The 19878-nt window shown below is 51.9% G+C and overlaps 1 protein-coding gene across 2 annotated transcripts in view; it reads left to right on the top strand.

The window, feature by feature from the left end:
- Positions 1 to 19878, top strand: part of KCNAB1 (potassium voltage-gated channel subfamily A regulatory beta subunit 1) — a 365851-nt gene that overhangs the window by 234606 nt on the left and 111367 nt on the right. For both annotated transcript variants that reach the window (XM_079101118.1, XM_079101119.1), the window contains exons 3-4: positions 13652 to 13689; positions 19164 to 19243. In XM_079101118.1, coding sequence (XP_078957244.1) covers positions 13652 to 13689; positions 19164 to 19243 — 118 coding nt within the window. The remainder of the gene's footprint in view (positions 1 to 13651; positions 13690 to 19163; positions 19244 to 19878) is intronic.

The raw sequence follows: 19878 nt of genomic DNA, 5'->3' as shown, positions 1-19878 counted from the left end.
GCCCAGGGAACAGCTGGACGAGTCAGGAGTCCAGTGTCAGTTCTTCCTGGGTATCTTGAGTATGAATTAACCAAAAACCTTCCAAAGTCGGTGCACAGAACACCCAGCTCCAAGCAATGCTTAAACAAAAACAGAAATTTCTAGGCATATATAAAGGTTTCTAGGTTGACGTGGACTGTGAGCATGTGTGGATTGATCCAGGGATCAGAACATGAGTTCTGTAAGGTTTGATTCATCCTCAGGCTGCTCTCACAGTGACAAAATGGCTGCAGAGGCCCCAAGCTTCATATCCCATTGGTTCTGGTTGGCTTATGTGCCCCTTCCTGAACCAACTGCTGAAGGACTTCAGTCAGTCAAGAGCCCTCCATGCTGTGGAAGGGCTTAAACCCCAGAAACTGCATTCTCAAATGCTGATTATCAAAAGAAACCAAGAATTCTACCTGCAGAGGAGTAAGAGTAGATGACTAATTAAATACATGACCACCATGAAGAGTCTGAAGAAAATCTATTCCTGGATCCTGGAAACCCTTCCCCTCTTATTTTGGCTTGTCCATAGCCACGGTTGAAGACGGAGACTCTCCCGGCCTCTTCTGTGGCTCAGGTATGCTCAGAGTTTAGTGGGGCGACTCCCGTTTACTCCTGCTGCCTCCATTTCCCCAGCCAACAAGCTTTCCTTTGCAGGCCAGTGTGCAGCTTCAGCTGAACAAACTCTCTCCTCCCCATTTCCAGTTGTCTCTAAGGATCAGTGGGACCTGGGGCTGGTTCGCCAACAGAATCGTCGTCTGACACCTGGGTGAGGAGAACATGCAAAGGAGGAGATCAGTGGGTGAGCTGCAGAGAGCTGGGCTCATGTCCACTTTGCACCACACACTACTCAGAACGAGAGGAGAGAGGGCACCCAGTGTGGGACCATCAAACAGGTGGCGAGGGACAGGCAGTGGCTACGTTGGAGCTGACGGCCCAGCCATGGGGACTTCCTGGGGCTGGGGAGAAGGGAACAGCAAGATGAGGGCCACTGTCCCCTCCACCTCTCCCACTCACCTCTGCACCGTTCTTCCTTCAGCCCAGATGCCACCTGCCTCTTGGGTGAGCTCTTGAGGGCAGGAACTGTCACAGACTCAGTGACAGGTCCTCAAGCACAGGACCTGGCACTCCTCTTGGTCATCGGTGTGTGGGCAACTGCACAAAGTTGCGGCAGATGCCGAGCTGGGACTCTGGCACGGAGCTTCACACAGCCTGCCCTGGGGGACCTGACTCAGGCGGAACCAGGTGTGCGGGCTTCCTGTCCCATTTTAAAGTCGTGTTTGCTGCTGACCCGTTTTTGGTCCTACCTGCTTCCTGCTGGATTATCAGCTCAGACCACGAGCCTACGCTCACTGGTGGGGTGAGTGAGTGTGCATGTGAGGAGCTCTGAGAAGCTTAGGTGCTGCAGGAATGCACGTTGGCTCCCTGAGCTGGAGTCAGGGACTCGCAGACGCCTTCCTAGAGGACAGGTGCTGAAGGATGGGCCTGCCAGGCGGGCAGGCCCAAGGGCCCAGAGGGAGGTGGAGGCAGAAGTGGGGTCAGTGCCGTTGACGGAGGAGAGGGAGGCCCCGGGCGTGCTGGTTGTTGCTGAACACCCTCCTGGCTTCCCGCCAGGGCTGGGCTGGAGGCCCAGACTCCCGCGACCCCCCTTGGCAGCAGTGGCCCACTGGGCCCTAAACTCTCCACTTCCAGGACTCAGTGCCCGTCTGCCTGTCCCGCTGCCCTCGGGTCCCAGAACATGAGACGCTGTTATCACTTGCCATTTTGGCCTCGCCAGTCAGCCTGGTTCCAGGGCAGGACAGGGGGCTCCATAAGTAGGCGACAGCACTTGGAGCACCTATGACCAGACCTTCAATGCGCATATTTGGATGTGGGCGAGCTTGGCTCCCTTGGGCCTCTTGCGAGTGTTCCCTGTTTCCCAGGCGTTGCGTGGTCACCCACCAGCATTCTCTGCTGTCCGTCTAAGGTCAGTGCCTGTCCTGAATGCGTGTTTTAAAATGGGGGCTCACACTTGGGATTTGCAATGTCCAGGAAGCAAAATGTCGTTTCTGCACCAGTGTCACTTGAGGAAGTGACTTGGAACATTCCAAGGGACTGGGGCCCATAAGTCACTCCTCCAAATGACCAACTGCAGCTGTGTGAGGAGAATGGTGGATCCTCAGCCACCTCTGCTAAGGGAAGGGAACAGGGACGTAGGGCGGGTGCAGGGCAGGGGGCAAAACGCATGTCAGTCTCTGGGTTGCCGCCTGTCCTTCCCCTTGAGTGTGGGTGCCTGAGGCATGAGCCCTGTTAGTGGAGAATGGTCCACAGCTCATGCTCTACGCAGGAGCAGAAGACCCGGGCGCCCCTCCACCTGGGCTTCAGCAAAGCCTTCGGGGCTCTGTGTAGAATCAGTGTCCACACAGCCCCATGGAGGAATCCCGTCCCGACTCCACCAAACCGCCACTTCCCACTTACACGCTGCTCGAGCAGCTCCGGTGGCCCCTGTAATCTTGTCCCAGAAAATGAGACTGCAGATACTCTTTTTATCCCACTCTTTCTATTTCCACTAAGCTATTTTTACTACTGTCATTCTCTGCACTGGGATCTTCGCAGAAGGTCATGGTACTTACAAAACGAAGGGCAAAGCATGAGAGAGGGATCTGGAAGGAGCAGATTGTGGCCGCGTGGTCAGGCTAAAGGCGCTGTAAGGCACCCAGTCTGGGGACAAGGCCACCTTCCAAGTCCCGTGTGACTAGTTCTTCCCCTGCTGGGCCCAGAACTTCCTGTCTCTCTTCCCACACTCGAGGCTTCCTGTTGCACCAGGAGCTCAGAGGGCAACAGCCTACCTAATCTTACGACCTCTTGACCTTGGGCCCATGGTGAACTCTGGCTGCTGTTACAGTCACAGGGGAGCTTTTAAAAGTCCCTATGCCTGGGCCTTCCCTCAGGCCCGCCACGCCAGAACGTCACTGGTGGGGTGGCACCTGGGCTCCCCAGGAGGTCCTACTTCTTGGGCCAGCGTTCAGGGTCTCTGGCCTGAACAAGGAGTCCACACTGGCGTCCTGGGTGGCTGAGGGCCGCCCTGGCTCTCTGCTCAGTTGCTTGCTCACCAGTGGCTGAGCCCCCGTGGAGCCTGGAGCAGCTGAGATCACTGGCTCCCAACGTAGCCTGCGGGAAGCCCAGCCAGAGGGGGGCACGCGCCACTTGGCAAATGGCAGGTGAGGTGCTAGTTTTCCACTTAGCCTTGATACCACTTAAAAGTCAAGGATTTTGTGAGGCACTATGGCACACGCCTGCAATCCCAGAAGCAACTTGGGAGGCTGATACAGGAGGATCGCAAGTTCAAGGCCAGCCTCAGCAATTTAGCATCCCTGGATTCAATTCCTGGTACAAAAAAAAAAAAAAAAACAGGAATTTTGCAGCATTTTTTAATGAACGATCCATAATGAATAATAAATTGTCCTGAGCTTTGTCTGTTAAGATAGGTGTGGCCCCAGAATTTGTTCATTCAACCAGTGACTTTGGCTTTCACAAAGGTCTCTGGAAAAGTCCCTAATCTTCCACAGGATTGTGCTGCTTCAGATATTCTCTCTCTGGGGACGGGGAGGAAGGGACACTCAGCGAGCTCTTGATGCAGGTGCTGTGTGGACATGGCCACACACTGTGGAGATGGTGGGCAGTGGGGCTGTGGAGTCTCACTGCCTTGACTTGCGTCCTGCGCCGGCTGCTAGTCAACAAACAAGCTCAGCTCAGAGTGGTCATGAGTTTTAAATTAGCTAATTCTGTAAAGTTCATGTCACAGTGCCCAGCACGAAGCAAATTCTAAAAGGAGAAGCCAGCACCCTCCTCCTCTGTTCAGTTCCCAGGACTGTGCTGTGAGCCGGTATCCTAATCCATCTCAGACACGGGCAAGCCCAAAGGGCTTGATTTCCAGCATATCTGAAAGGAAATGAGAAAATCTACCCTTCACAGTTGTTGGAAAACAGAAGAAACAATTGCAGGACGTGTCACTTAGGACCTGGGAGGTAGCTGGGCGGCCAAACCAAGTTCTTTTGGAGAGACAGTGATGAGCAAGCGTCAGGGGCCCTGGCGGGGCCCGTGGGCTCTGCATCCGCCTGACCTCAGGAACCATCACACGGGGTGCAGGCCAGATCTCCGGTGGGTGTTTTTCACCATGGTGGTGCACTCTCATCAGCAGGCAGATAGCTCTCAGCCCCAGGGATTGCCTCCGGAAACACCTTGTTTCCCACAGTAGGGGCTCCTGTGCCTGCCAGCAAGAGAGACTGATGCTGTCCCTGCTGTAGCAGTAAATGCTGGTGTCACCGTACCACGATGGCTCTTTGGATCCAGGCCCACTTCCCAGCACTCTCCAGATGTTCTCCCAGTGTGTCTCAGAGGTGGCTGGTGAACACCCAGCCCACGAACTCAAGTAGAGACCACAGGGGGACTCCTTCTGACTGACGGGTTTCCAAGAATGAATAAGAGGCTCACAGGAGGTGAGCAAGTTCATTGACCGGTCCTCTTCTGCTGTCCTCCTCTCCCTGGTTCTGCGTTCACTCACTCTTAAGACCCTCCAGGAGCGTCTCCCATGTGCCAGGTCTCACACAGCCTCTGGGGATGGCACCTTCGTCCCAGGCAATAGTAGTTTGGGAAATACCTCAAGAAGGTCTGCTTCTGTGGCTGAGAACGATCCAGAGGATGGAAATACATTTATGTCTTTTGACGCCTCTAGTTAGCTAAATTTCTGGATATTTCCATTTGGTATCTTAGGAAATTTCACTCTGTCGGCGTACTGGGACTCTGTGCTTATAATGCCCTTGCCTCCGTGCCTTTGTAGGACTGGGGACACCAATGTCCTGACAGTGGAGGCTTCTCCAGACCTCCAAGGGTCTGTCCTGCCTCTCCTGTACCATAATTAAGGTGTTGGTATAGTATGTCACTCCAAAGAAAAATGACGATGTGGAGTTTGGGTTAAAGGGAATCTCCTAAGCTGAAAAATGAATCTATGTGGTTTTATGACTTAGGATTGCTCTACTCTCTTCTTCGCCATATTAGATTTCTTCATATAACTAGTGAAAGGGTAGTCTCTACCCTTTAGTTAGAAATAGACAAAGATCAATGCATCATTCTATGCCTGACACAAAAACACCCACCTGCTCGACACAGCTATGATCTTCCCATTAGGAAAAGAGGTCATAGGTTTTGGTGTTTGGTTGTTGATTTTCAAGCTGAGGTCCTTAACTGTTGATATCCACTGGGCACAAGTGAAGTGAGCTAATTCTCACATGTAAATCCATATGTCTTCAGGGAAACTGAATTAATTTGAATATAATATGGTTAGTAACTTTTTTACTTTGGAAATTTTGCAAAACGATCCCTTATGTGTTCCCTCAGTTTTAATTCTTTCACAAAACTTCTTAGTCAAAAAGTGCAAAAATCATTTTGTGCTCCTACTTCGAGCTTCCTTAATGATATTTACTATCCTAAACATGAAGTTCCAAGCTCAAGAGGGAGACATAGCAAGGACTACTGCAAGACATTTTTCATTCTTTTTCATAATGTATTATCCGTCTTGTTTCTTCTAGAAAGTTTCTTTGCCCTGCCATGGAATTAAAATTTATTTCCTAGCAGATCCTGTCAGCTCTGTGAACACACACTGTGTTTTTTAGCACACAGCCTTATCCAAAATTATTACTGTTGGGTGCAGAACAACTCGCTGAACTATCAAATATATCTGTCTCTCTGCATGATGAATATTTGACATGAACTTTCAGAGACGGAAGAAAATGTAAAGGAGGTCACATCGACTTTCAAACTTCTCAACAGCAGTGTTTTTCCAGAGAGTTCCTATTCATAGTAACTTGCTGTGGAAAAGCAAAAGATAAATCCAGGGAGAAAATATATAAATACATATTATTTTTGAGCACGATTTCTGTTCCAGACCCTACGCTAAGAGTTCAAGGTGGGGGTGGGGACATATTTCCACCCTTATCACAAATCCCAGAAGAAGATGTTGAAATACTTGAATTGCTAAGAATCGGAAGCAACCCTGAGTCCCCGAGGCCCACGGGGTTTTGATCCCATTCTGACTGGCTTGCTGAGCACCAGGGTCCTCAAAGCCACGTAAGGCTCCCCGTTGATGCACGCTGGCTTTCTGCGCCCTGGAAACTGCATTGTAAGAAAGCACTCTCAATACCTAAGTGTTGGCACAAAGACATAAAAGGATCTGTGACCGAGAAACTTGGGACAGAATGCTGACAAAACGTCAACACCGCCTCTTCCTCACTCTCAGGACGTGGAAGAAACCTCGCTTGTGGATAGATTTTCCAGGAAGAATTTTTTTTTTCCAAAAATAACTTTTGCTTCTGATCATCAAAGTCATAACGTCCACTTCAATAATGCGGAGCTACTAACTGGATCCGTTCAGGAGTGAGGCCACCGTAAGGAAGTGGAAGGGGATGAAGCCAGGACGTCAACGCCTGTGCCGGGAACCCTACACCCACGGGGGCAGAGCGGGTTGTGGTTGGGGGAGTCTATGTGCTGAAGTTTCATTCCCGTCCACCCTTGCAATCTGCTTGATCCCACAAAACTACCTCGTGCACAGTCCAAGACCCCACGGCCCACCCCTGGCTCCGTTTCCAATGCCACACCCTTGTCTTGGATTGTGCTGATCAGAGGAATGAGGAAGCAGGGCAGCGGTTCCAGCAGGTTCACCAGGAGACAAAGCAAGATGGAGCCCGCGATGTCCCTCAACCCCTAACAGGAAACCCTTGAAATCTAAGAGGGAAAGAAAGCCTCAATGTTCGCACTCTCTCTATAGGGTCATGCAGACTGTCCGTCAGTCCTGCCACGTCGCCCTCACCTCAGGCCTGCGCCAGGCAGCCACACCTCGGACCGGTCTCCGCCAGGCTTCTGGAGGCCCAGCCCCGCCTGGCCTGGCCTGGGAAGACTCCGCCCTCTGTGCCCCGGGCAGGCTGCCCGGGATCCCTCCCAAGGTGAGGGCGTCCGGCTGCTGCCCGGCCACGGCCCTGGCTCCAGCTCTGCTGGGTCCAAGGGCCTCTGGTCGTGACGATGGCTCTTGCATGAGGCTGGAGATGCTCTAGCAGACAAATCCCAAGACAAACCCTGATGCAGGCGGAGTGGACATGAGCTGGACGGGGCCAGAGCACGGGCCACAAGCAGGTGTTGTTCTTTGTCCCCAGACAGGAGACTTGGAGCAGGAAGAGTTGTAAAGCAAGTCACAGGGAAGGAAGTTTCAGCAGAGAGGCATGTGGCAGAGGAAAGAACCCAGGAATCCCTGCAGCCGCCATTAGCAAACACTTGGCCACATGACTGGGCAGGCACACAGGACGGGTGGCCCTTCGGCACCAGAGAGCAGCACAGGGCTATGGGGAGATGTGGCTTTGGACGGCCCAGAGCCAGCGAGCTGTGGGGGTCCCCTCTCTGCCACCCGCCTGCTCGTCTGGAAGCCAGGTGGAGTCACGCAGCCTTCTGGGGTGCCGTCACATTAGCGCTGACTTCAGGACACACTCCACACAGAGCCTAGAAAGGCAATGGGTCGCTTGGCAGATGCAGAGAACCCCTTTCTCATCTGGCCATCCTATTTTATTTTCTACTTGTGCAGAAAGTGTAAGTAGTGGAAAGGATTTTGAATGATATTTAGTCCTTTTAAAAAAGTGTGTATGTGGTGTGTGTGTGTGTGTGTGTGTGTGTGTGCGCGCGCGCACGCACCTGTGTATCCTTTACCTGTGGAGGCAATACCACCGCCTCACCACCTCCCGAGAGGCACGCTGTCATTCCACGCGGCCTACGCCACTTCCCTGCCTGCTTTTAGTGCCACCTCAAGCTCATTCGTAAAGCACAGGTGTGGGAGAGCCCCACCCTCACCCCGACAGCCCGGGTGACATTACTGGTTCTTGAAAGAAAAGATAATCAAAGTTAAAAAAAAAAAAAAAAGGCTGAGTTGTTATCGTATTTGTTAACTCTGGCCAGATGCTCATTAGCAACACACTGGAAGCCAAAAATGAAAGATCAGGCTGAAGCCTGGTTCCAAAAATAAGGGCCAGGCTCATGGAAAACAGATGCGAGGTGGACCCGGAGAGCACAGTGCAGCTCAGTTTGCAGAACGTGCAGCCTCAGGCGAGTCCCAGGCACCCCGGCCGGTCTGCGTCCAGTTTCTCTCCTGTGGCTGTGGCTGGTTGCTCAGTGCGCCATCTGCTCCAGATCACCTGGATGGTTGTTGGATATACAGAAGAGCTGGCTGCACCTCAGATGCGCAGGGTCAGAGCCTCAGAGCGCAGCTCCTGAGGGACCCTCATGCTCCACATTCACAGAGCTGAGACTGGACGTCAAGCTGGTGCTGCCGTGGAGACCCGAGCACCTACCAAATTTCACCAAATACTCCTAAAATCCTGTGAATGAATTGTTACCACACCACTAGTGAGTGGGGGCTGCCTGACTGCCCCCGTGCCCTGCGGGAGGTGCCCCATTCCATGCCCTTCCAGGGGCAGAGGGGACAGGTGCAAGGAGGCAGCTCCTCACCTCTGTCACCTGTCGCTACCTCCAGCCCCGCCACGGGAGGCTTCCCTGGGCCAGATGCCGGGATTTGGCTTCTGTCTGTTATGGTCTGGCATCAGCCTCTCTGTTGAAAGAACCACCCTCTGCACACCGTCCTGTGGTTAGGCTGCAGGGGGGCAGCGTGTTTGCTGGGGCTGATGCCGTTCCACTCAGCCACCTTCTGTGTCACCTCTGTCAAGTGGGGACAGCAGCGTTTGAGTAGGAAGAGGCCAGTCGGATGGGCAGACAAGAAGGAGGCACCATAGAGGGAAGAGGCCCCAGGACCTTGGTCTCCACCCCGGCTGCTTTGACATTATCCAGCTGGGGTCCCGCTCCCAGAGACCCTGGTTTCCGTCTGCCTGGTGAGTGACCAGGTCAACACATAAAGTTCCTGGGACACTCCAGGTGGGGTGAGGATGAAAACCTGGTGCTCAGGGTACCATCTGTCCCTGATGCCAATCCAAAAATGAGGACGCAGTTTTGAGAAAAAGGAAAAAGAAGTTCTAGAACGTCAGGGACTCCTGTCTCAGAGGCTGTGACTCTGTGTCAGAGAGAACAGGAGGCTTTTAAAGAGGGGATTCAAAGGCTGTGTTCAGGAGTGCCCTGTCGGGGGACATATTCTACTCGTGGCCCTACGAGAGGGCCGTTTCTTAGGTCTTCTGGCGCCATCCTGCAGTCTGAGTTACTTCATTGCCGTGGTGGATGTATGCTTGAGGTCAGACAACTCAACCTAGGATCGGAGGGAGAGTAATCTTGCTACCCCCACGGTTAGGGAGGGGAGAGAGGAAGGAAAGAAAGTGGGGAAAAACAAGTCAGTTTCAAAATAGTTACAATGGCAGAGCAGTAAGTGTGCAATGAAGTGGACACTATTGCAGAACTTATTAGCTTTTCATTACTGTAACAAAATACCTGAGGAGGGATACTTATGAAGAAAAGGAGGTTTATTTAGTTCAGTTTTGCAGGGTCAAACCCAAATTCAGATGGGGTGGGGCGTAGGTCGGAGGGCATGGACTTGGTCTCTTGTGAGGGGTGTGGATGGCGACACCCCAGGGCAGGAGCTTGTACAGGAATACAAGAGCAATTCCATCTCAGACAAAAGCAGAGGGGATGCGAGGGGCCAGGATTGCTCCTTTGTAACAACCATCTCAGGAGAACTGCCCAAAGGTCGCAGGAGAGTGACCTTACGTCCCCAGAATCCTCAGGATCTCCCACAAGGACCCACCTCTTGAAAGTCCCACCACCATCCCCAGCACCACCTGGGAACCAACTTCCCAAAGTATGAACTTTTGGAGGAACATAACCATTCAAACCACCCCAGTAACTTGAGATAAATATATGTATGATATTCGTATTTTATATTAATGATTTTTAAATTCGTGGAAAAAACAAAGATAATTATTACTATGTCATTCTCTCATAATTCATTGCTGCTTCAACATAACATTTTCTTCAGAATCAAAACCTCTTTCAGGCTTTTTCACTGTGGTGTGTGGAAACCAGGGGTAGGAGGGGCTTTCTCAGGGTGGGAGGGGCTTTTTCAGTTTCATTTCAACAGAACCGACCTTAGACGTGGGCTCTCCCCAGCTCAGATGGAGTCACTGTTAAAGGCTGTCATGGAGAACGTCCTCCAAGTCTTGCGTACAGTCTGCTCTGAGTGTCGGTCCTATTTAGTCCTCAAAACTATGTTGTACCACCATTCCATAATTTCAAATCATAGTCCTTCATTAACTCTCCCAAAAATCAATTATGAAAGGGAAACTAATGACAATTTATTTTCACAAAGTTTGAAATGAGAGACATTTTTTAGAATTCAGTTTTCAAAGACACTATTTTAGAGAATGAATCTCAGGGGATGGTAACGTATGTAGGAAAGGGGACCAGATTATTCCTCAACAAATAGACGCCCAGAGCCTCCGTTTGGTCAGGACTGAGAGGAGCCAGTGGGGTGCTCAGGCACAGGCAAAGTCGTGGCTCACCACGTGGAGACACCATTTCTGTACTTGGTGATAGTGCAAATCTGTACATGTGAAGTAGAAGCCAGGGTTTTGTTTGTTTTGTTTTGTTTTGTTTTGGGGTACTGGGGATCGAGCCAGGGCCCTGTGCATGCTAGGCAAGCACTCTACCGCTAAGCTACATGCCCTTTGGATTTTGAAATTTGACCTTTTCCTGGGTCAGCAATGTGTGAGATGTTCTCACAGTGCTGGGCGGCGGCAGGAAGGTCCAGCACCTAGAGAGCCACAGTCACAAAAGAGGGTGGCCCATGCTCTGCGGTGGACCGTGCAGCTGAGCTGATGTTTGGCAGGTTGGGTGCACTGAATGTCTTTGTGACTTAGGATATTTTCAAGTTGTGATGGAGTTTTCAGGACATAACCCCATTTGTAAGTCAAGGAGCACCTACGTTTGCCAATGTCCCTGAAGGAAAATATTCTAAACACCCAGATGAGATGTACTGTGGCAAGCAGCTCAGATGTGGCCCGGTCTTCGCTGCTCCGTGGAGACAGGACTCTTCCTTTGAGGGCACGAGTAGTTTAAAAGCCTCTTCAGCAGTGCAGGTCAAGTTGGCAGATTCATTCAGCAAACACTGGCCTGATTTGGCCTAAAGACAGAATAGTCAATTTGTGGTATGAATTACTGCATTCACGGCTTGTCCCATTGTTTGCTGTTTAGCCCAAAGCAATTCCTAATGAATAAGAAAGTTAATGGATTTGGGTATAGAGTCCCGAAAAAACGTGCCCAGGCCAAGCCCGTCCACAGTGACACATGGTGACTTCACCAGTGTGTTCTACTCCCTATTCATCACAGACTAAGCCACTCCGGAGACTCTGCCTTTCACAAGCTCCTTGTCTACAAATTCCTGACCCTTTCCAAATCCTCACCACACCACGTAATTGGGTATGGTTCTTTAGATTGACATTCTTATTTGCTGCTATAAAAAAATGCCACCAATACTTTAACTTGTCCTGAAAGTTCTCAAACATATTTTTAACATGCCGAGCCCTAAAGATGCTGGTTATACCAACATCTTCAAATGCCGGTTTATGCTCAGGACATCATTTCTGCAGAATTCAAAAGAGGCTCTTTTATGAACGGGTTGTTTGTAAAAAGGTTTTGACGCCCAGGCAATTTTTCCCCTTAATAGAGCCACATTTCACAGCAGTGTGCTTATTTTATTCTCATTTGAAAACAAACACTGCCATTTCTTCAGCCCATTAAGTCCTTCAACTCCCGTTCTTCCTGTGCACCACTCAGGCTGGTTTTATTATGGTGCCTTAAGATGTAGTCTTTCTGTGTAGACGTTCCTTGTTTGGATAATCTGCCCTTCCACCAAAAAGAAAGGTCACTCCCATTAGTTCATTAGATACTCAGCTCTGTTTTTTAGCTGCACAGGTTCATTTTCCACTTAATTTTACAGTAAGAAAAAATGGCAGTCCACCTATGTAGTAAATACAACCGCTGCTGGAAGTCGGTGTTGGGAAAACGCCAGGAAGAGGTGGGGGCTCACCTGAGGAGTTTGCCTGCCTCTTGGGGATGCTGACCCTCTGCTCTCCAGAGAAGCTGGGAATTGAGAATTTAAGAAAAGTCTCCTAAGTATTTGTCATGGCTCATTTGAGATTTATTAGAATACCAAGTGGGTCAACTCCATTCTAGTCAAGCCTCGTAACTGAGTGGGACTTTCTGGCTACCCATTTGCAACCTCTTGTGATGCAGAATTAGGGCAAAATCATTTCATGTCCTACCTTTGTTTTGGTCCCTGAGGATCAAGAGGCAAAGGGGTGATCATGTCAACACACTCCCTACCAAGCATCAAGATTAAGAGGGGCTCGTCTAATGGGGCCTGTGTAGGGAAGAGGTTTGAAGCCAAGTGAGTCTAGACTGCCTGACTGACTCGCGCACTAGGGCTGGTCAGTGTTGGGTTCCCCATCTGGAAAGGTGGACAGCAAGCTGGCCGTGTGAGTGTGTCAAAATGAACAGAGAAGCATCTCCTAGCACGCGGCCTGGCGTTTGAGAGGTGCTCAGTGGTGGTAGCAATGACCGCTGTTGGGAGATGCCAGATGCAAGTTCACGGCCGCATCCCATTGCGCGCCGAGCCCAGCCGGCCGCTCCCACAGCTGCCCAGCCCTCTGCCGGGTTCTGCCAGCACACCCCAGCGCCCTCCCGCCTGTCTTGCCCAAGCCGTGGCCTCTACCTGAAATGCCCGCCCCTTCCTTCCTCATCCAGTTAGCTGCTGCGAGACCCCGCCAGGCGCCACCCTCCAGGAGGCCTCCCTAGCGCCCCCATCTGGCTAGGTAGAGACGCTCTCCCCGCTGCCTCCTGTCGGAGCACTGTGAACCTCAACCTCCTGCAGAAGGGAACTGCGTCATTGCATCATTACGTCTGTCCCCAGCGTGCCATGCCTTTGCCAGGCAGTGAATGGGGCTCTGATGTGGATGGAGCAGGGAGGGAATGAGCGGCTGGGGACCCCGTGCAGCGCCTGCTCATGTCTGACTCTCTCGGACCACTGGCTCTGCATCCCTGCCCTGTCGTGACCCTGCTCACTCCAGCTGCACCCGCGCTCCACCCAAGCAGGGCCGAGTTCCATTCCGGAGGAGCAGGTCGTACCGAGAGGGTGCAAAGTGACCCCTTCTAAGCCGTGGCATTGGAGATGGAAAGGACATCAGAGGGGTTCCTTCAGAAAGCTAACAGGGAACCCAAGACAGAGCCTCTGTTGGAGGCAAGGCAGGGCAGAAGCTTAACACAAGGTCTCACCCTCACCTTCAGGTGGCCTTGAGCCAAGCAGAGGCAGGAATGGGCGTGTGGCTGGGGGGGCGTGACAGTGGCAGTCATGATCCTGGGGCAAAAGAGAAGCCTTTATTTAACACAGGAGTGCCAGGAGCATAGCGGTAAAGAGAGACCCCTCTCCCGGAGGCACACAGGTCCCTCTGACACCCAGCGAGAGGACAGGACGGACAGCAGCCCCTGAGTGCCCTCACCCGGCGCCCTGAGAATCCCCCACAACCCACCGAGGTGGCCTGTCTGTGGAAAGAGTTTCCTCTCATGTTCAATATTAGAAATGATCAGGAATAATGGGCAAATATTTCATCTCTTCTAGGAACATGGGTGACATTTGGAGGTCAAATTTCAGACGAGGTAAGTTAATTTTCACTTCTACGATGCTGACGAGAAGCTGATGCGGAGCGCTTGCAGCAGGAGCGCTCCTGGGTGGGACGCTGACATTGCACAGGGGTGGTGTGCGGAGCCCAGGAAATGGCGAAGACTCAGTTTCATCTTGCTTCCTGTGTGTTCCACATCTGGCCTAGTCATAGTCCTTGAGATTGTCAATCTGCCATGTGTGCAGGCTCAACGGAGAGTGAGATGGTTTAGAATTAGCATTAGTTGGTTTATGAAAAGACTTCACGGCTCTGGTTCGTGTGTTTGTTTTATAGATTTATTCATTTCCTGCTTCAATGAGGGTAACCCACTGGCCCCAGGTGGCACAGGATTTTCTCAGTCTTAGCACTGAAGGTCACATCACAGAAACGCTCTCAGTCCTGAGCAACAGGCAATTGGTGAAGCTGGCATGAGCAAGTTAACCAACCTCTGAGCTTCACCTCCTTCCATGGGGAATGGGACAGCGATGCTGCCCTTGACGTCCCCTGAAAGGATTAGGACATCAGATACCTACTTAACCTCTGACTGATAGGGAGCAGCACTCGGCAGCTACAGGGATTGTATTTACCGTAAAGTTCTTTAGATCGTCGTTTACACATTCAGAACAGTACTTACTGAAGCAATATTGTTATCATTGGCTTTAGGGAATACCGTCAGGGCATGGCATGAGGTATGCAGGCATTGAGTGGCAAGATCCCCCTGAGTTCTACACCTTAGAGTGCCTCTGGTCCTTCCTTACCTACCTGCAACAACACCAAGGAGTCAGGCTAGTATATACCTGCAGGACCACCAGTCATTATAGCATATACCTGCAGGACCACCAAGGAGTCAGGATAGTATATACCTGCAGGACCACCAAGGAGTCAGGATAGCATATACCTGCAGGACCACCAAGGAGTCAGGATAGCATATACCTGCAGGACCACCAAGGAATCAGGATAACATATTCCTGCAGGACCACCAAGGAATCAGGATAACATATACCTGCAGGACCACCAAGGAGTCAGGATAGCATATACCTGCAGGACCACCAAGGAGTCAGGATAGCATATACCTGCAGGACCACCAAGGAATCAGGATAGCATATGCCTGCAGGACCACCAAGGAGTCAGGATAGCATATACCTGCAGGATCACAAGGAGTCAGGATAGCATATACCTGCAGGACCACCAAGGAGTCAGGATAACATATACCTGCAGGACCACCAAGGAGTCAGGATAGCATATACCTGCAGGATCACAAGGAGTCAGGATAGCATATACCTGCAGGCCCACCAAGGAGTCAGGATAGCATATACCTGCAGGATCACAAGGAGTCAGGATAGCATATACCTGCAGGACCACCAAGGAGTCAGGATAGCATATGCCTGCAGGACCACCAAGGAGTCAGGATAGCATATACCTGCAGGACCACCAAGGAGTCAGGATAACATATTCCTGCAGGATCACAAGGAGTCAGGATAGCATATACCTGCAGGACCACCAAGGAGTCAGGATAGCATATACCTGCAGGATCACAAGGAGTCAGGATAGCATATACCTGCAGGACCACCAAGGAGTCAGGATAGCATATACCTGCAGGATCACAAGGAGTCAGGATAGCATATACCTGCAGGACCACCAAGGAGTCAGGATAGCATATGCCTGCAGGACCACCAAGGAGTCAGGATAGCATATACCTGCAGGATCACAAGGAGTCAGGATAGCATATACCTGCAGGACCACCAAGGAGTCAGGATAGCATATACCTGCAGGACCACCAAGGAGTCAGGATAGCATATACCTGCAGGACCACCAAGGAGTCAGGATAACATATTCCTGCAGGACCACCAAGGAATCAGGATAACATATACCTGCAGGACCACCAAGGAGTCAGGATAGCATATACCTGCAGGATCACAAGGAGTCAGGATAGCATATACCTGCAGGACCACCGAGGAATCAGGATAACATATTCCTGCAGGACCACCGAGGAATCAGGATAACATATACCTGCAGGACCACCAAGGAGTCAGGATAGCATATACCTGCAGGATCACAAGGAGTCAGGATAGCATATACCTGCAGGCCCACCAAGGAGTCAGGATAGCATATACCTGCAGGATCACAAGGAGTCAGGATAGCATATACCTGCAGGACCACCAAGGAGTCAGGATAGCATATACCTGCAGGACCACCAAGGAGTCAGGATAGCATATACCTGCAGGACCACCAAGGAGTCAGGATAGCATATACCTGCAGGACCACCAAGGAGTCAGGATAGCATATGCCTGCAGGACCACCAAGGAGTCAGGATAGCATATGCCTGCAGGTCACCAAGGAGTCAGGATAGCATATACCTGCAGGACCACCAAGGAGTCAGGATAGCATATACCTGCAGGACCACCAAGGAATCAGGATAACATATTCCTGCAGGACCACCAAGGAATCAGGATAACATATACCTGCAGGACCACCAAGGAGTCAGGATAGCATATACCTGCAGGATCACAAGGAGTCAGGATAGCATATACCTGCATGCCCACCAAGGAGTCAGGATAGCATATACCTGCAGGATCACAAGGAGTCAGGATAACATATACCTGCAGGACCACCAAGGAGTCAGGATAGCATATGCCTGCAGGACCACCAAGGAGTCAGGATAGCATATACCTGCAGGACCACCAAGGAGTCAGGATAGCATATACCTGCAGGATCACAAGGAGTCAGGATAGCATATACCTGCAGGACCACCAAGGAATCAGGATAACATATTCCTGCAGGACCACCAAGGAATCAGGATAACATATACCTGCAGGACCACCAAGGAGTCAGGATAGCATATACCTGCAGGATCACAAGGAGTCAGGATAGCATATACCTGCAGGACCACCAAGGAGTCAGGATAGCATATACCTGCAGGATCACAAGGAGTCAGGATAGCATATACCTGCAGGCCCACCAAGGAGTCAGGATAGCATATACCTGCAGGACCACCAAGGAGTCAGGATAGCATATACCTGCAGGACCACCAAGGAGTCAGGATAGCATATACCTGCAGGACCACCAAGGAGTCAGGATAGCATATGCCTGCAGGACCACCAAGGAGTCAGGATAGCATATGCCTGCAGGTCACCAAGGAGTCAGGATAGCATATACCTGCAGGATCACAAGGAGTCAGGATAGTATATACCTGCAGGACCACCAGTCATTATAGCATATACCTGCAGGACCACCAAGGAGTCAGGATGGCATATACCTGCAGGACCACCAGTCATTATAGCATATACCTGCAGGACCACCAAGGAGTCAGGATAACATAACCTGCAGGACCACCAGTCATTATAGCATATGCCTGCAGGACCACCAAGGAGTCAGGATAGCATATGCCTGCAGGACCACCAAGGAGTCAGGATAGCATATGCCTGCAGGACCACCAAGGAGTCAGGATAGCATATGCCTGCAGGACCATCAAGGAGTCAGGGATAGTATGTCTGAGCGAATGTATTTCTGTGGGATCTGCTCCCACTCTGCATTGACTAACTTGACTTGCCAACATTGACATTTACCAACAGCTGCCTCATCAGTAGATGCCCCTACTCAGCAGGATCTGGTTAGGATTAAGGAGAGGTGCCTTAAAGTGCTTAGGCAGGCACTTGGCCCAAGAGAAGCCCTTTGCAGCAGTTTTTATTTTTATTTCTGTGTTGTTCCTCAGGTGGAGCTTGGGGCAGCGGGGCCTCTCCCCATAGCTCCTGAAGTCACTAGTGCAATCTGACAGATCTGGAGTCTCAGCTGTGTGCTCCCAGTGCTGGGCAGAGATCACTATGCAGGGCTTGAATCACTTCCCCAGGAAGTGGACTCTGAGTGCAGAACAGCCTGCAGAACAGCTACTTGGAAAAGTTCTCGGGACCCACCCAGTGCAGGGGAGGAATCAGAGTGGGGGAAGGACATAGGGGATGGGCCATGGCACAGGGCTGACAGTGGCCAGCTGACCCCACCAGCTGAGCCAGCCTGCAGAGTTGTCCCAGCCTGGGCGAGAGGGCTGGGCTTTTATGTCCCTGTGCTGGCAGGTCAGTGGACAAAGGCTGACTGGAAGCAGGCGGGACCTTGGGCAAGGAGCTCAGACCAAATATAAGTCTGAGAGATGGCTGAAGCACTTCGACATCAGAGAGTGCACCCTTCCTTCCTGAAGGGGTCGGGGGCACATGGCTGTGGTTGGTGTGAGGTGGGAGAGGGGCTGCAGGCAGGAGGGAGGTCTGAAGTTGACGGCCAGCCTCTCAGCCTCTGCTGTCCCCTCCACGGTGCCTGCTGTCTGCTGCAAGGGCCCCAACACCCCAGGTCAGGGAGCAGGCTGAGCCCGAGGTTGAGGTCTTCCCACGCTGTGGCTGGGAACCACCCCATCAGCCAGGCCAAGTGTCCTCCAGAATTCTCATTCTTATCTTAAAATCCCTCCTTAGATAAGTCGCACACTTCCCAATAACCCATACATGTCAAACGATGCAGTACCAGGGTGATACAGAAGACAAGCACCAAGATTTCCAGAACATACGGCACTCTTCATGGGAAAGATTGGAGTTAACTTTTAACCTCTAGTCATGGTAAATGTAGTAACAAATTAAAATCAGTAATAGCACATTTGTTGCTGCTGTGCTGAAGGCTCTGCCCGTTCTGCTTTGCTAGCCTAACCATCTTCCTGATAGGCCAATTTTCAGAACAACAGAAAAATAGTTTATCTTGGAAATGCTGATGAGCGACTGGAGCCCACCATCAAAAGCTGATGGAAAAATCAATTGTGATTATTCCTAGGGTGCGAGACTCCTCAAACGACCAAGCCAACCAGCAAAACGAAGCATGGCCTTCTCGGCCGTGGGGCGCCCCTCGCCTCTGCAGCTGCCCTGAGCTGTGTCTAGCCGTCCCTCTGCTCCCCTGTGCCTAGCCGCTGTGTCCAGTGGCACAGAGGACACAGGCGCTCCCAGATCTGACCCTGAGAGCCAGGCATTGCTCCTTCTGTCCACGTGGATGCTGCCTGGGGCTTGGCTGAACTTGGGTGCTGGGGTTTCACTAGTCACACTTCTGTCCCACCTTGGGTTCATCAGCCTGTTCCTCTAAGCCTCCAGGGGAAAAGTCAGGAGAGGGCAGTGGAGGAACGGCGTTGGCAGCGGTTCTCGGGACCCTCTTTGTTGTCCGTTAGACGCCACAGAGATGTTGTCAGCCAGGTCTGCCCAGCAGCACGGGAAGCACGGATGTGCCCACCTCGCTGTGCTCCAGCCGGCTTGAGGACACTGCCCTCTCCACCTCTGAGGGCCTCCCTTGCTTCGCCCAGGCCCAGGCCCAGCCGTCTTTTATTCTCTTTCCAGCCGAGAATGACGAGTGGTTGGTGAGACGCCAGTGCGGTTCCCAGTGGAGGGTCTCAAGCTGCTTCTCAGGTTTGGAAAATGCTGGTCGCTTCTCACTGGCCTCTGTGTCCCCTTGCAGGTCGCTGAACGGCTGATGACGATCGCGTACGAGAGTGGCGTTAATCTCTTCGATACAGCCGAGGTCTATGCCGCTGGAAAGTAAGTTGGCCTGTCTGTGTCCCTCAGAGCATCTGTGGAACCAGGAGAGCCTGCCAGGCCTTTCCCGGGTGCTAGTGAGAAGGGCCTGCTCTCGTCACCAGGGTGGGGACATTAACCACTCTGGGCCTCTCTGCCCACCCAAACACCCCTGTGTGGAAGACAGACCTGAGGGCGGGAGGCTGGTCAGCACCTGCCGTGGTCTACAGAGGGGCAGAGGCAGCGGGTGCCTGAGCAGTGGCGGTGGGGATGGGGGGATGCCAGTTGAATATTTGAGCAAAGAAGTGAAAAAGCAGAGTCCAGGGGGGTGTTTCCATAGCTGCCTTGTCGCCACATCTCCTGGTTCCCAAGCCGGCAGTGGAACTGAGACGCCTGCCTGCCCGATAGCAGGGATGCTCTTCCTGTTTGCCAGCCTGGCTGACACTGGCACCCCAGGCAGATCAGACTTCAAAGGCAAGGTCCCCAAAGATGCCAGGAAACCAACGGCTTTCGTAAGAGGGCATCTCAGGGCTGCAGACAGAGCTGCAGAGAGCTCCTCTTCTTTCGAGCAGTCACACCTCGCCGGACCCCAGTGCTGGTTTGGGGCTCTGGGGCAGGGCTGGGAGTCGGGACAGATGGCCAGCTGCCAGGTCCCAGTG

The sequence above is a fragment of the Sciurus vulgaris genome, assembly GCF_902686455.1.
Source record: "Sciurus vulgaris genome assembly, chromosome: 10".
NCBI lineage: Eukaryota > Metazoa > Chordata > Mammalia > Rodentia > Sciuridae > Sciurus > Sciurus vulgaris.
The sequence above is the reverse complement of the archived record's forward strand: the minus strand, read 5'-3'. Positions and strand labels throughout refer to the sequence as shown.